Source organism: Lissotriton helveticus, chromosome 11, assembly GCF_964261635.1.
Source record: "Lissotriton helveticus chromosome 11, aLisHel1.1, whole genome shotgun sequence".
Taxonomy (NCBI): Eukaryota; Metazoa; Chordata; class Amphibia; order Caudata; family Salamandridae; genus Lissotriton; species Lissotriton helveticus.
The window spans coordinates 75,161,649-75,179,532 of record NC_136072.1 but is presented as its reverse complement, the minus strand read 5'-3'; the positions used below and the strand labels follow the sequence as shown (position 1 = coordinate 75,179,532).

The 17,884-nt window shown below is 39.4% G+C and overlaps 2 protein-coding genes across 2 annotated transcripts in view; both read right to left on the bottom strand.

The window, feature by feature from the left end:
- Positions 1-17,884, bottom strand: part of LOC144791621 (dehydrogenase/reductase SDR family member 4-like) — a 213,085-nt gene that overhangs the window by 10,108 nt on the left and 185,093 nt on the right. The window contains exon 8 of the mRNA XM_078666348.1: positions 3,067-3,122. Within this exon, the coding sequence (XP_078522474.1) occupies positions 3,067-3,122 (56 nt within the window). The remainder of the gene's footprint in view (positions 1-3,066; positions 3,123-17,884) is intronic.
- Positions 1-17,884, bottom strand: part of LOC144791618 (dehydrogenase/reductase SDR family member 4-like) — a 379,701-nt gene that overhangs the window by 190,048 nt on the left and 171,769 nt on the right. The gene's annotated exons all lie outside the window — the stretch shown is intronic.

Sequence of the window (17,884 nt, the reverse complement as noted above, 5' to 3'; positions counted from 1 at the left end):
CCTTGCTGGAGAGACCGCCAAAGAAGGCCTGCCCACATATTCCCTGGACCCAACTAAGAGAGGCTGCACCGAAAACTGTCCTGCACCTTCTGTTCCTTAATCTGGTAAAGAGAGGACTTTGCCTGCACTACCCATATCAAGGAAAAGTCATTCCTATGTCCCAGACAGAACAGAAGCAGTGCCTCCTAGAGTAAGTTGGCTGACTTTCTGTTACAGCTCCAGGGTCACAAAAGCTGAGAAAGCCTGTCTTGGTGAGTTGGTAGCCAAGAACGCCTGATCGCCACTGACTGCCACTTACCTCGCGCTCGCTGCATCGCCGGCGATGCAACGAGCACAAGGTAAGTGGTCTTATTTTTTTAAAATTTTATTTTCCCTCTTCTGTCATCTGTTGACTCTCCACCGACCCGCCCAGTCCCCCCCCCCCCCCCCCTCCACCTTCCCACCGCTCTTACCTGTACCGGCAGTGCCTGCTGACTCCAGCAACAATCTCTCAATTTGCCTACCGAAGATGCTCCTGCAAACATCATAGGAGTCCTGTGGCTTCATTCGACATGTTGTTTACTTAGACGCATCCTGGTTTCTCTGCCAATCACAGTACCAATTTAACACCTAACCATCCCACTCTTACAAATGTGACAATTCAGACTATTTCAGGCCACACAAAGCTATAATAATGTCGTGAGAGGCTGGTATTATTATTTATTTTCAATGCCATTTGACTTAATAAAAAAGGCTGTTGTGCTCACCTTAGACAGCGCCACCATGTGGTTCACTGTCACAGGAGCATGTGCTGACGATTAAGTGCTGAAGCTGAGCACTTGAAACCACTGGCTCAAATTAAGCAGTGCTGCACTACCACATAGCCTCTCTCCAATTGCAAAGAGGTGTACAGAGGCCATAGAACATGAGAGTACCGATATCTAGATGCCTTACAAAGGCATTTAATACATAATGTTAATAATAGATATTGCTTGTGAGCATAAATGCCACTGCCAGCCTTTATTATGATAATGTCTGCAGGCTGGTAATGGTGTCATAGCTTTACAATCGCATTCCATATCTATGAAGCTATAGGTCAACCTTGAGTAGAGCTGCAGCATAGGCAAGGACATCTAACCCTTGAAAATAGTACCAGAGTCTTATAACTTAATTTAATGTCTATTAAGTTACACCTTGTTTGTGAATTAAAATACAGAAGTCTCTCTCTGCCACATGATGTCCAATATGTCACTGCATCAGTGATGTCAGTCTGCTATGTCATCGCAGAGGTCATGTGTGAGTTTATGGATAGTTTCTTGAAGGTAGGGTAATTGAATGACTAATAGAACATTGGTATTTCAGTGGCTTTTAGGTTTCACCTACAGACAGCAGTTGATGTGTGTTAGAACACAGACCCACTGTAAACAACATAAGCTATATAGACGTAGAATGGGCTTTGTATCTGCCCCAATGACTAATTGTCTGTTTTAAGTTTACTGCTCCTGATTCAATGGATTTCCTCTCTATTCTTAAGTTTGAAACGCCCAAGGAGCGTTTTCATCTTACAGTGTTTTGATTGGATAAGTCGTATCCTTTCCCTGCTTATGTAAGAATCGTAAAGTGTAATGCATGAGGGGCTACTTCTCTCCCTCCTTCTACCCCTCAAATTTGCTATCCCCCTTTCTTCATAAATTATTTCGCTCTCACTATATCCCTTTGCTGCATCAATGGGAAGCCATCTTTAAACTTGTTTAAAGTCATTCCATGGTGGCCAACGCACATCCATTCACAGCAACCATCTAAGGGGAACAAAACATTATAAATAAATTGCAGTGGCGAGGCTGACAGGTGTCTTAGGAATGACCTATTTTCTTTACCAATAATTGTTTTGGATAATAACCATAATGTCCTTTCTCCTGAAGGTTTTAAAGGCACATTTACTAGTCATGTTTTTTTAAATACATGTAATTGTTTACTTTTCTCAGAGTACAGGTGTGCAACATGTATTTTAGTACCTGCAGAACATCCAGAGTGAAGGATCTCAGAATTGGGACATTTTGTGTAATCTGCTAGAGGCCCTTCTTTAGAATGTAAATCCTGTAACATTGCCTACTAGTCTGTACCATGCATGCGGGATATTCTACTTGGAGATACGGAATTATGCTAACCAGTAATCACAACAATAAACATACTTCTTTGTAATTCCTTCCAGTCCACTTCTCCCCATATGAAAACACAGGGCCAATCTTTGCTTTGTTTTCTGTCAGAACCCACAGAAACTGTTGTGGGATGGCTCGCCTCTTTTTAACTTTATCTGAGTTGTTTTGCAGAACCAAAGCGACATATATTTCAGGATATTTACCTGTTAAAAATAGTTACAATGGCTGTGGAAGACAACCAGCGCATGACCTAAGTTCATTGGGGAAACATCCTTTACCACGCGGATTTTACTCCGCGTGGCTTTTAGAACGCGTCCGTTACAACGCAAGTCGTAACCACCAATTGCGCTGGAGGGCGCTACAGGATTAAGAATAGTAAATTTACTATTCCAACACCTTCCCTAGTGTCCACGGTGACTGGTGTTAGAATAGTAAATTATACTATTCTAAATCCGCGCCCCCAACGCAAGCCATTGTAACGACTTGCGGTGTAAGGGATGAGTTGTAAGGGAACGCGTTGTGACGGTACGCGTCGTACCGTCATACATACGTTCATTGGGGAACACCGCTTCCTTTGAGCCTCAGCTATGCAGGAGTGAGTGCCTGGAAGGGCTTTCAAGCAGTGTGTAGGGTTGAGTCACTTTTTTTGGCAAAGCCCTGACACAAAACCCATGGTCAGATTTACAAAATTATGCTAATCGGGATTTGTGCAGCTTTGCATAGATAGGTAAAAAAAAAAAAGTATTTTAATGCAGCACATAGCACTGCCTTGTTTACCATGCGTCAAGTTGTCATTGCCTGGGCGGGCATGGGCGTTTACGTGCATCCACCCTTGTATTTTTACACAAACCCATATCTAGAAAGATCTGTAACTATGGGTTAGTGTCCACTGATGGGACCAATGTTATACAGAGGAAAAAAGTATTACCTTTGAAATCCATAGACTTTCATCATGTCATTCATCATCTCTTCATTAGTCCACATCTGTTTCAAGAAAAGGCAGAAAAAATAAATGTTCACTTTTTTAATAGGTCCTCACAGTCACCTACAGTTTTTCCAGTTTTCATAATTTACAATTTAAAGCCTCACATTTCAGAACTGTACAACCCAAGGTCAGTATCTGATCCTTCCACTCATACACTGAACTACACTCAATAAATGAATGATTTCCAAATATCTAAGTACTTGTTTAGGAGTTGGGTAACAATCTGAAACCGTCTATTTGCTAGAAAATGCTACATTGTAGCATGGAATGCACCTGTGGACTTTCCTCCACCACGGGTATAGGTGGGTTGGGGAAATTTAGGAAGTGAAATTCTTGATAGATTCAAGTCAAGTCAAATGGTCTTTATTCGGACATAAAATTTCCATAAAAGTACAAATCATCACAAGCAATAAGACAAATGAGTGATCACATAAAAACACTTAAAAATGGGTTAGTAAAGGACTTCGAAATAGCAGCAAGAAAAAACCAGTGTACAAGAAATGATAGTAAAAGATAGTAATAATTACAATCTAGCACGCTGAGATCAATAATTTTGACAAGGGCTGTATACAAGTCAGTAATATGTAAACGTTAAACTATGTGCAAGCAGCAATTATATGTGCAATATTTGCTTCGGGAACTTTGGTATCAGCTAGAAGTCAATATACAAAATTGATACTGAAAGAACAAATGGTTACAATGTAACAATACATAAAACAGTACCAAAATATCTATGTGCAAAACTGCATTATGTAAACTTTAGACTACGTGCAAAACAGCAAATATATGTACTGATTATTGATAGATTCGATATTTTGTTTGAAAATTGACAATTTCCAATTAGCACAATCTCTGCAGGCTCTAAATATTCAACTCTTCTCCAATATGCAAGGCCAAAGTTGGCTGTCTGTGGTCTCTGTGTCGCAAGACTAGTCGCAATTGTGAATGCTAGATAGACCTCATCATTGTCTATATGTTTATGTTCCTATTTATCAAGATTATAACTATTATGACCTTCATCTACTCAAATACCAGTTTCTATGCTGTCCTTCAATTTATCATCCATGGTAAAACAGCTGTTCAATTTTCCCACTAAATGTATGAGTCCCGTACCGGCATTTACTATTCTCATAAAATAACGTATTTGTAAAGCACACGTTCACCAAGGGTATCTTGGCGCTGAATAACAGATGTTTATTGTTACCCAACTCATCATCATCATCATCATCATCATCATCTTCATTTGATCATATTAAAAACTGCCATAAAAGTACACATAAATACATCGATAAAAAAGATATTATTACAAAATATTATCCATTGAATTTACAAATATGTCTTCACAGTCCTGGAATAAGATGAGAATGCGTAAAAAATATGATAAGTAAAACATTTAATATCACTGGTCTAGTTACATTATGGTTATTGATCATACTCAGTGGGCTACATGTTATCCCCTTTCTTTTCCTCATGTAAGCCCATAAGAATGTTGCTACAGAGTAGCAAACCAAAGGGTCGGGAAATGATTTTAGAAAAAGCAGTGCTACCCGACACTGTTTAAAGCCCATTTTCTTTAAAATTGGTTTCAGATAGGCGTTCCTTTGGCTCTCATAGAGCCCGCAGAATAAAACAAAGTGCAGTTCAGTTTGGGGTGATAGATTATCACACAGGCACATGCTTAGATTGGAGTGGTTATAGGTTTCTTCAGGATAGACAAGCATTAGAAGAATCAAATTAGTGCGGAATCTTAACAGTATAAATCTATGTTGCGCACAGTTTATATTGGCTAGGTAGGAGAAATCTCCCTCCGTTAGTGGTGGATTAAGGTAATAAACATGTACTGCATTTTTCTCTTTATAATGTTCCCTAGGCTTATATTCAGCCATAAACATGGCGATAACTTTCTGCTTGGACACCTTCTTACAAACCAGAGGATCTTTAAAGACCCAACTCAATGTTACTAATTTTATCCACCTCCGAAGGATGAAAGGCTGATTGGACACACTGGGGTTTGAATCTGTGAGCATGAGGTCGAACAGAGGCCCTTACATGGGATGCATTAATCTACTAAACCACCAGAACCAGCACTAAGCCACTCAACACTAAGCCATCAGATCCTATTCCTTCCTTGTGCTCCCTGTATTCAGCTTACAGACAATATTTTACTATCCAAAGGCCTTAATCCCATCAGCCACCCCTTGCATCAATCTATTGCATGTGCTGCCCATGTCTTACAATAACTTCCTCAATCCCGCATTCTATCTCAATCTTCCTTATCACTTTATTCATTTCGCTGATCGCACATCGATTGGCCCATTCAATGCATTTCCCCATCACACATAATAAATGATGTTATATCACGTCGTAACTATCACCATGTCCAAATACTGCATTCAGAATATTAACTACCACAATACAGTGAGGGTCGCTATAGAAATACTATGCTTATCTCCGTATATTGGTGCCCAGGTGGGTAGGTAGATTTGGAGTTAAGAATAGTAAACCTATATTTAACTTTATATTATTACCTACTTATAGTAGTTGAAATTCTGGGTACAATATTATTGCTGGGTGACATTTTGTAACTCGGTATTGTGCAGTCACAATAAATCCATACTCACTGCGCACTAGATTAATCCAACTCACTACATTCTCCTCACATACCACATCCATGAAATTCATGTATTTCTTGTGCCCACTCTGTACACCGTATACACGCACCCAATGGTTTTCGTATTGCCAAAATCGCAGTTGCGACCCCTGGCTTGTCCTTTGCTACCCCTAGCACTGCCTTTGTGACCCTTGGCCTCAGAGGTGGTAAATGCAGTGACAGGAACACAGGGGAAGCTGGGACACCACTCTCTTTATTTTCTGTCAATTTCTTTAATACACTAATAGCGAATAGATAATATACATTATTCACTAGTAGTGTAATAAAAACGGAGTACAATAAACTGCAATATAAACAGATGCCTATGCACACGTTTTATTTCAGTTTGCAGAAAAACAGTACAGCACAGTCACAAATTCCATTCATATGACAGCAGGAAAAGTTGAAATTAAAATTAAACACTCCGAGTATATCGTGTTCTTTTGGTTTAATGATGATTGATTGCCCAGCCAACACGTGTTTCGTCAGGGTTTGAACCCAAGACTTCTTCAGGGCTCTATGGCAAGTGCAGTGAAAAAATCGATCACACCGCCGGGTGTAATTCCGTTCCGGCTGGCAAACGAAGGAAATCAAATTCCCAAAGATAATCAAAAATTAAATCCACAACTCGAGCGAACCACACACTTACCCAATTCTGACGTTGTGCCGTGGTTCGAGAAGGAATAGAAGGTCGAGTTCAGCTCTATCCGGGGACCGTAATACCCACGAGGCTTTGTGACCCAGCCGAGTACGCTGCTTCCGTATTTAACTTGCGGTAAAAAACACCCAAAGAGCTGGCAGCTGAGGTAATTAAAAAATGCTTTTAAATGTATCTTGTGTGCATGCTTGATGGTGTGAGTGTTTGTATGTGTGAGAGAGTGTATATGAGTGAATTTGTTTGTATGTGTGTGTGAGTGAAAGTGGAGGTCAAAGGGCATGTGGTGTCACTTCCACTACCCCTGGCATTTCAATGAATTGACGTCCATGAGAACACACTGTACATCTACCCCACACACATCAATGCACCCCACACAATACAACTATCCACCTAATGCTTTTATTTATAAACCACCATACACTACATAAATAATTTGAATGCACAGCCTCAAACTAAATCATAAATGGTATTTGTTCACCTATGCTCTACATTTCTTCACCTAGCGCATTGCTTCCAATAATCTTGCACCTTCAATTACCTACCCCAGGCACTACATCCCCGTCTTTCACACTAATTACAGAGGACACACACACACCATCAATCAATCCAATGCAATTGATCAGTAAACTCTACCCATTACATGTAGCCTACCCTGCATCTTACTCATCAGCCCAAGCTCTTCAGCAACTCACCTAGTAATTCACAATAATCAACAATCCCACGCATTACATCCACAAGTGGGCAGGAAAGGTTTTTGTTCAAGCCCATTTTCTCGGAAACTTTACATTGTTAAGATCCGAAGAATATGCATGGCATGTGGTTAGCTATTTATCTTTCAAAAGTATTACATTTGAGGCATCTTGCAGTACAGTAGAACTGTGGTTTTCACTTAGTTCTGTGACAAGTAAAAATGGGGTGGGCATATCAGATTTCTGATGAAGAGAGTTTTCAAATTCTCAAACAACTGGAAAATCATGTATTGCAGTGTACGAATACCTGAAGGATGTAACTAGGTTATCACTGTTCTGTGAGAGTCTATGTTGCAAGATATACATGCAGGTCCTCCTGCCCTCAGATCTCAACTGCATGTGTATCAGCTATCCTGACATTTATTTTGGCCCTGGTGTCATGCTAATCTAAGCATGAGTGAAGAGACCTAAGTCTGTCCTGGCTATAGGAAGTCTTCGGCTGTCCTATGACCAGGAGGGGCGCACCAAGCGTGTCCTCATTGTGAGCAGTGGTCTACTGTCCCTGTCCTGGGTGTAGCGCATAAAGTGGTGATCTCAGTATAAAGATGTTTTAAGATGAGCTCAGTAGCTTAGTTGTGTCACCAGACCTTGTTTACTCTATCACTGAGAGAGACATTTACTTGTCCACTTGTGTAATGTTGCACTACTATGTGTATGCCCAAAGTCAGGATCCAGAGCTGGAAGGCCATCTGGGAGGAAGTAGCTGAGGGAGCATAGAGGGTATAGCTCCTTGAAGAAATATCATAGTACTCAAACATCCAGTGTGTTCCAGTTTCATGTATTTTATGACCAGAGAGAGAAGAGAGTACTCCTCCGCATGCTCAAAGGGCTTCTGTTCAACCAAGGATAGTGTCTGTCTGACAGAGAGACAGTCTCCCAAAGTTGAGCAGATATCACCTGAACATTGCACTTTCTGCTGCAGGAGCTCTGGGTCTTCTCTGAAGAATCTAGACGCCAACCTGCTGGCTGCGGGACAGAAGGAGCCTGCCTGGCCCTGCAAGAGGAGAGACTGGCTAGGAGGATAGAGGCCTAGTTTGTTCCTACACATGAATGAGCTTCAAAGGACCAGTGTATCATGTTGGCCCCAATGGTCTCTCATCCAAGTTCCTGGCAGGAACTGTAACTGCCTAGCAACTGCATGACTGCCATAGGCCCAGATAAGAGCTCCACATGTTGTGACTGCCATCATCCCAGGTGGGGACTACAACTGCTATGATGACCAGAGACTTGGATGAGACTACATCTGCCATGGCAGCCATAGGTCCAGATAGGGACAATACAACTGCAGTGATCGTTTGGGCATAGACAGGGCCTATAAAACCAAGATTGATGTTGGCCTAGATAGGCACTACAGTCGCATTGATCAAGGTAGGCCTGATGGGGGCTGCACCCTATGGTCCGAATCGGACAACAACTGCTGTGATGACCCTTCGACCAACCCAGACTATACCTTTTCTCAGCCCAGGGGCGGCCACATCACTGCAATCTTGGGGGACCGCCTCGTGCAGCCACAGTATCGCCTGTGGCACAGACTCTACACATTGAGGCTGGGCAAGCACACAGATTGACGCTGCCCATGTCAAACTTCCCACATGGCCCCATGGACTTTTGACTGACTGCAGCATTCATACAAGTCAAGTGGGAGGCTTCAACCAGAGGTGAACAAGGGGTCACATACCTGGAGGCATCAATGATGAGAGTAGTAGAGGGAGCAGGGAGGGTGTGGTGACCTAAAGAATTGCATTGAAGAATAGAGAATTGTATGACTGATGGGATTGTGTTGTGTTTAGCACAACTTTATGATTAAAGTACTTTCTTTGTTTAAAAGACATGCACTGGGCTGGATATTGAAATGTTTCCATCGTCTGGTAAATGGTTGAGTGCTGAGCATAAGCACCTCCAAACTACCTCGCTAAGAAGTCTGTGACTGCTCACCCTCACTACCTTGTGAGTCAAGTGTGCAAGGGGTTGTACTTGGCACTGTGTGTCGAACCATATTAGAGCAGGTCCTGGTAAATCAGTGACAAATGATCATAACCACCATGGTTGCGATACACTAGCCACTGCCTTGCATCCTGGCTTGGCAAACAGGGACTAGCAACCTTGCAATATTATTGACTTGTATGTAGTTGCATTCTACTATGAACTAATACTTCTTTCAAGGACAAAAGAAACAACTGATGGTGTCTTTCTACCTTAAGAGTGCATTAAACTTTAAAAATCTAATGATGAATCGGTGGATTGAAAGGCTGGCTGGCCTGGGACAGAGTCATCTGCATGTAAGATAGAGCAAGACATGTAAATAGCTCTGCTCAACCCTACCTCCATTTCAGCAGCATTAACTACAATAACATCTTTAGATCTAATTATAGGCCAGTCTGCATATGAAATCATCTATGTTTAAATAGTTTTATAAATCCAACTGTACTGCATACCACATTTACTGGTCTGCAATGTCAAGTGAGCATCACAAATTACACATCAATGCGGTAAATGACATGATTGGAACAAAATGTATAAAGGAAGGACCATCCCTTTCATAGGTGGGAACATTTTGAAACTATTCAGAAACTGCAGTGAGCAGAAGAGAGAGACAAACCAGAATGCGTGTTGACAAGGGCAGTAAGTCTGGCTTATAACTGAATGTGCTAGAATCTTCCTTCCAAGAAGTCACTAATTCATCCATCAGTGCACTTGTTGACCCCTCATCCATTTACTCAGTCTCTCATACTTGCACCTATGCACATATTATACACCTATTCAGTTATTCATGCATTCACCTGCATACCGATTGGCAACAGCATGCACACACACTGACCAATCAATAAATAAGCAAATTCAGTTTTAAGCCTGATCTTCTGACTTTGCTGCCCTTTTAGAATGGGAGTGAGGCTTCCTCCAGTTGTCAGTAAATGTTAACTTCTGTGGAGAGTGTATCTCTGTTACTCTGTGAGCGGTGTGAGAGTGCTGGCAATAGTGTGGGAATGCAAGTCTGTGCAGTGTGTAACGTTGTTAGTAGTGCACGACTGGTAGTGTGTGAGGGTCAGAGAATGCTGTCAATATTGTCAGACTACTCCACTGTGAGGGGTGTGAGGGTTGTCAGCAGTGTGTGACTGCTAGCCAGTATGGGGTATGTGTGCTTCTGGGAAATGTGACTGGTAGTACGGCTGTTACTCTGATGGGAGTCAGAATACTGTCGATTGTTAGGGTGATTTTGCTTTTATGCCCTAAGTGCTTTAACAGTTCCCCATATAATTTAATTGAGGGTATGTATGAAGACATGCTTTGTAGTTCTTTCCAATGTAAGACTCTTGTTTTGTTAAATAGCATAACAGTGATTGTTTCTAAATGAATTCCCCTACTTCCTCTTGATAGAGTTTAAGTATAGGTCTTTAGATGGTGTGCACAAACTCTTTTAATCAGAGAATAATTTTACTCAACATGGGTTAGGTGAGAATCAGAGGGATCAATCCAAATACAAAATTTAACCTTGATGTCCTAGTCTTTGTCACCAGCTGCACCCTGCGGATCACTGACATATTATCGAAAGACACATTATCGAGATACTAAAATATCGACACAAAAATATCGAAATCAAAAATATCGAAGTTATATCTACATAATGGTAAGTACAAAAATATCGAAAAAATAATATCGTTGTACAAAAATATCGAAATTAAAAATATCGTTTTTTTAAATGTATTAATAATAATGTAAAATTAATTTAAAAATACATATAATTTTACAAATATTAACGCATGTTTTTACAACGCAGATACTTTTACAACGCATACCATTACAACGTAAGTATTGGTAAGTATATAATAATTTTTTATGTAAATTAATTAAAATTCATATAATATAATTTAATTTAATTTAATTTAATTTAATTAATTTAAATTTAATTTAAATTTAATTTTTACACTGTAACCCTGTACCCCAAAAACCCAAAACTGACCCTGAACCCTAAAAATACCCCTTTACCAAAAAACTAAAAACTGACCCTGAACCCTAAAAATACCCCTTTACCCAAAAACTAAAAACTGACCCTGAACCCTAAAAATACCCCTTTACCCAAAAACTAAAAACTGACCCTGAACCCTAAAAATACCCCTTTACCCAAAAACTAAAAACTGACCCTGAACCCTAAAAATACCCCTTTACCCAAAAACCCAAAACTGACCCTAAACCCTAAAAATACCCCTTTACCCAAAAACTAAAAACTGACCCTGAACCCTAAAAATACCCCTTTACCCAAAAACTAAAAACTGACCCAGAACCCTAAAAATACCCCTTGACCCAAAAACCCCAAACTATGAAATTTTAAATATAATTATATACTTACCAATACTTACGTTGTAATGGTATGCATTGTAAAGGTATCTGCGTTGTAAAAACATGCGTTGTAAATGCATGCGTTGTAATAGTTTTTGCGTTGTAAAAGTTTCATTGTAATGGTAGTGCGTTGTAAAAGTTGCATTGTAATGGTTGTTTCCCTATAAACACACAACCCACTACACATAAATAAATGAAATCATTTAATGACTTAATAAGTATTAATTACCAATTAATTATTAAATAACAATATCAAAAATTAATAAATTAAAAATATTAACACATTAACTCTAATTAATTTAATTTACTACTTAATATTATTTCATTACAAATTAATTATTAATTAACAATAACACTAAATTAAATATATTAGCACAATAAATCTAATTAATGTAAATAACTAATTAACATTAATTAATTACCAATTCATTTTTAATTAACAATAACAATACATTATATATCTTAGCACATTAAATCTAATTAATTTAATTAACTAATTAATATTAATTAATTACCAATTAATTATTAATTAACAATAACACTAAATTAAATATATTACCACATTAAATCTAATTAATGTAATTAACTAATTAGTTTCAATTAATTACAAATTAATTATTAATTAGAAAATATTTAAAAATATATATTAATTATTTAATTATTATTAAATTACTTCCCACCCTATTCCCCTATAAACCCACAACCCGCTCTAATACTAAAACGCAAAATGTTAACATAATTACTAATTTTCAAACATACATTTCTAAACATATTTAGCAAACATATAAACAACATAATAAAATACATAAGACTAAACAACAAAATTTCGATATTACTAACATACATACCTTAATCTCGATATTCTGTCTGTCGATATTATGGCACATCGATATACTATACCATCGATATTAAAACATCGATATTATTGTATATCGATATTTTGATTTCGATATTTTGTCTGACTACCGCCCCATAGTGGCATTTCCAAACATGACCAGCAGAGGATGTATTTGCTTGTCTTCTGCATCAGTGGAAGTTAGTTGTCCTACATAATATTTGTTAGACCTGGTAAGCAAGGGTCTGAGATACTTCATGCACTTAATTGAAGGGGCCATTTCAAGGTTAATCTGTCAACGGTGGCATTTGAATAACATTTGTGAAATTTGAAAAAGGCCGAGCTTCACACTTGGACCTGTATATATAGTAGCCAGAGAATACTGACAATTCAGATATCAGAGACAAAATCTGAGGGTTTAAGGATTGTGATTGAGATAAAGTAAAGAAGTTGTCAACAGCTCGCGGAAATAGTTTTTGTTGTCTACTTAGTATCTTTATATGCACAACTGCCTGCAACTGATGGATTTTGACTGAGAGTGATTGTAAGGTCAAGAGAAATAATAATGGAGAAAGGAGCCATCCCTGTCTGGTTCTCCTTCTAATATTAAATAATAATCCACATTTGTATAGCGCACAATCACCCGTTAGGGTCTCTAGGCGCTGGGGGGCCGTCCGGAAGATTAAGCAAGCTATTGCCCAGAGTCACATGGTGCTGGGCTAACCTGCCGCCGGAGCCGGGGATCGAACCCTGATCCCCAGATTCCAGCGTCAGTCGCCCTGGCCGCGGCGCCACACCTCTTCCACTTCCTTCTAATATTAAATGGGTCTCAGGACAATATTCCATCCCTGAACAGCACCCTGGGCTCGATTTAAGGCCATTTAACATTGCTCATAAAGGTTGAACTTAACCCATCTAATTTCCAAGCCCTAAACAAGCATTGATAATTAACATTATCATAGAACTTTATTTCGATCTCCGTGGATCATACAAGTATAGACAAACAAGACAGCCCAAATATACATATACATGGAAGTGCGAATATAAATATCAGTAGATAAAATATATTGGTAGAAAAAATCACAGTACCAAAACCACAGAAATTCATGACACAAAGAACTGTCTAAAGGTGTAAAAGAACGAAGATCACAAATAAAATCTACAGAATAAAAATATCCCACCATGAAACATCAAGCAGTTCTTATCAAAGATCAATAGCAGACTGTAGAAATTTAGCACGCTTAATCCAAAATGCCCTTAAAAACATAGCCAGACAAACAACTACAATCTGACTTGTGTCACACTGCAGTATTCTGAACATTTCCTAAAGCTCGCTACAACCCAGATTTTTGCACAGGGAAACAATCCATTTTGCACGTTTATGTTTATAAAATGGACAGAAAAACAGAACATGGATAAGCGGTTCAGAACACCCTTCACAGCCTACACACAGATCACTGTTTGGATAATTTTCCAGTTGCCATCTACAAGTAAATGATTTTATGGGTAAAGTGCCATGCCTAAACTGAAGATAAAGTTTCCTTCTCAGTTTTTTTGTTGTTTTTTTTTTTTTAGAGTTTTATATAGCGCAAACTCAACCTGAAGATATAAGGTATCAGAGCGCTTTACATGAGGGCCAGTTTCGTTACAGATGGACACATTCATTTTTTGGTAGGCACTGGGAGATTAGATGATTTGCCCAGAATCACAGGATGTTGAGCGTCGTTGCCGAGGCCCAAACCCGGTTCTCCATCTACAAGGTTGACCGCTCTAGCCGTCAGGCTACAACCACATCAGTGGCGGGACAATTTCATGATTTTTACTTTCGTAAAAGGCCATTGGATTCCGGTCAGTAAAATACACAGATAAAGAGACTTTACACTGCCTAACGTTATCAATTGCCACACTTTCCCAAAATAGTCCCTTTATACTGGCCTTGCCAATCAAACACATGCTCTGAGGTGAGGTCCAATATTCATTCAATTTCAATCTATGAAGTAGGGCCTTAATACCACTGAGCCACAGTATTTTTGGTGCGTACTGTGGGCCCAAAATATCATTAATACCATCCCGATAAGATTAAAGGGTAGATGTTGTCCATAGCCTACAGATCAGCATTCTGCATTTAATATTGTCGGCAATTTTCTTTAGGGCCATGTCTAAATATAAGGGGTCAACGGTGTTCTTATAGGGAACCTTTGCTCCACTATGGAAAGGTACGCTGAATGCGAATAGCCCCTACAGCTCAGCGCCATATAAAACCGCCCTTAGGGCCTTCACATTATATATTTCAAATGCTGGGGCCACTCTTCTTGATGATGTTTTTCTATGGATTTTCCCTAAATATGCAGTGTGCTGGATCAAAGATAAATACGCTTTTTCCACCTGCGGTATCCAGCAGATTCTTGGTCACTTTAATACCCAAGTACTCAAAACTGGACACTACATCTAGAACTGTGTCACCCACTAGCATTCTCCGATTACAAAGAGTCGACGTCACTCTGGTGAAGATCATACATTTGGGCTTGGAACTATTAAGCTTCAAGCCCCGCTATACACAAAACAGTTGAAGAGAGTTCAGGAGTTGTTGCAGACCCTGTGGTGATTTGGAAATAAACAAAGTGTTCTCAGCAAAAAGAATTGCGGGAACCCTCCACCTTCCTATCTTGGGTGCATCACACCCATCTCTATCCAAGAAGACAATTACACCATTTTTGTATAACGTAAAGAGAGTGGACGCCAAAACACACCCCTGCCTTACCCCCGATCAATATGGATCGGGTCAGTCAGGGCCCCATCCTGGCCCCAACTCACCTGAGCAAGTGTATCTGCATGAAGTCTCACAAGGATATCCAACAGAAGGGTTGGTAACCCCATCTCCTCAAGGACCCTCCTTAGCTTGGCACAGGGAACTAAATCAAATGCTGCACAAAGGTCGACAAAGGTAACATAAAGTTTGTCCTTGCTTATAATCACCTCTCTCTAGTACATACACGTAAAACAAAAAATCTGATTCACAGGGCTCACATTTTGCCTGAAACCTGCCTACCAATCCAAGAGTATACTCAAGTCCCTAATCCACCCCTGTATATGAGCCAAAACCTGTTTGTAAAAGATTTTTTGTAGGATGTTGATCAGGTTTATAGGCCTATAAATGGGCAGATTTGCCCTGTCCTCTTTTTTATAAATAGTGATAATTTCCGATAATTTCCAGGAGGGTGGAATCTCCATTCCAGCTCGAATTGTATTAGAAAGCATATCGATGTAGGACCCCTATATTTCTGCGTTTTCCCAATATAAATCGTTAGGCAGCCCATCTGGCTCCTTAGCACAACTAGGAATGCAGGAATAAATAGATGTTAATGTTTCACTAAGCTAAAAAGTCAGATTCATAAACTTAGGGGAACTGATTCGAATAGCCTCTTCAACGTTCTCGGTAGTGACATATTTATGAAAGTAAAGCTGTTCAAAATGGGTCATCCAATCTAGCGGCTGGATGCAGAAATCGACGGTTTGTTTACGACCGTTAAGAAAATCAGCAGCTGTCTTCCAAAATGACTTATTGTCTTTGTTGGAAAGTGCTACATACAAATGAGTCCATAGTGAACTCTTCCATTCTCTTTTAGCTTTATTGATCACTTGCTGACACATCTTCACTTTCTTAGCTATGTCTGGCTATATTTGTGTCTTAATGGCTGAAATAAGCTCATTGCTAATTAATACAGTCAGTAGCTTTCTTGGCAAGAGCTAATTTATCATCAAAGTCATTTATAACTTGCAACATTAATTGCACCAAGGTCCTCATATTGTCCCCAGGCAGTCTGTCAGGACAGAAACTAGCTTGATGTTTAATGGACAAGCTGAAATTAGCTTGGTTTTAAATGGACAAGAGATGGGATCACAGGGCCCGATTCACAGAACTAACTTAAGACAAAATCCTAAACTTACTACTTTTGGTATTCACAGAAGTTAGGATTTTGTCTTAAGTTTGTCTTAAGACAGACTTAAGAAAAAATCCTAACTTAAGTCTGTCTTAAGACACACTTAAGACAAAATCCTAACTTCTATGAATACCAAAAGTAGCATGTTTAGGATTTTGTCTTAAATTAGTTCTGTGAATCGGCCCCAGTGTTCTTTGGGCCTGGATTACTCTGTATATCTGGGTGGCGAGGACATTTCCTCTGCTGTCCTGAAAAACAACTATTTGTCCAATTTACAGATGATCGTCAGCCTACCGCTCATCTGTGTACATTGATCGGAACCACCGTCACTGTGGCTCCATTCAAATTACAAAATGTTTGGTGGCTGGAAGCTGTCAGCTTTGATGGCACTCCACCAAACCTATAACATTTGTTTATTTTTCAGAAACAACTTCCCAAAGCAAGAGGTTTTTATGTTCTGAAAAACAAAAACAATTATGATCCCCTCATTCTGGGAGATTTCCCCCAGTATGTGTGGGGTTAGTAATATTTTTCTATTCCTCACCATGAGTTTTTTTTGTGGCAGTGATGTATAGGCTCAAAACCCCATTACACCATCCACCCTAAATAGGGCAGGCTGTGTAATGTCTTCCTCTGAAATCTCTAGCTAAGCTGGGCTGAAAGATGAAGCCCTCCTTCAACCTACACAGGATGTGTCCTCAGTAACAACCTGTTCTATTGCCCCGACAGATTTCAACTATCATCGTTCAGTATCTACATATGTCGCACTGGAAGTCTTCATGTCAAATTCTGGTCATGGGAGTCCTTACTTGTACAATAGACAAGGATTGTTCACAACCAAAGGGGCAAGAAGTGGCAGAGATCATGGTCCAAACCATGTTGTGCATGCTAACAAGCATAACGTCCATAACTACATATGTCCAGACAAGTGCAATTGAGACCATGAGACCATCGCAGAGCTCAATTCAATTTGAGCAGATGAGCAGACACTACTTGTTTTCAATTCAAACTGGAATCCTTTGCACAACACACCAGCATGCTAGAGGGCACGTTGAATCACTTGACTATAGCTCTATCTTGGTTCAGGAAGTTTGGTTGCTTCATAGGAACGTAGTGGACTTGGAGGACTGGAATAGCATGGTTAACATTAGGATCATGTAAGGACTAGAACATGAGGTCCAATAAATATATAATTGTAAGATGTTTTGACGTTTTCTTTTTCCTGATTTACTGGGAATATTATCCTTCAAGAGAGTTCTTGAGAAGATGTATCTTTAATCAATGAGTCTGTGCTAGTCTACAATGTCATTTAATGGCACTCAGATACATTCATGATTTATATTTGTGAGCCTGATGAATTTTTTACTTTTTTGCTCAGCATCCAAACAATCACTTTTTTGGATAAGTAGGGGAACAACGAAAGTCTGCCAATTGACATTCAAATGTCTGATCTTAAGAGTACTTCAAGCAAAGCCTTTCCACACATACATTTGCTATTGACAGAAGGGATGACACAACAGATCTTACTTGATTTTTAGAAAAAGTTTTGCAATATTTCAGGATACAAGGGTAATACTTCTAAAAAGCCCTTCT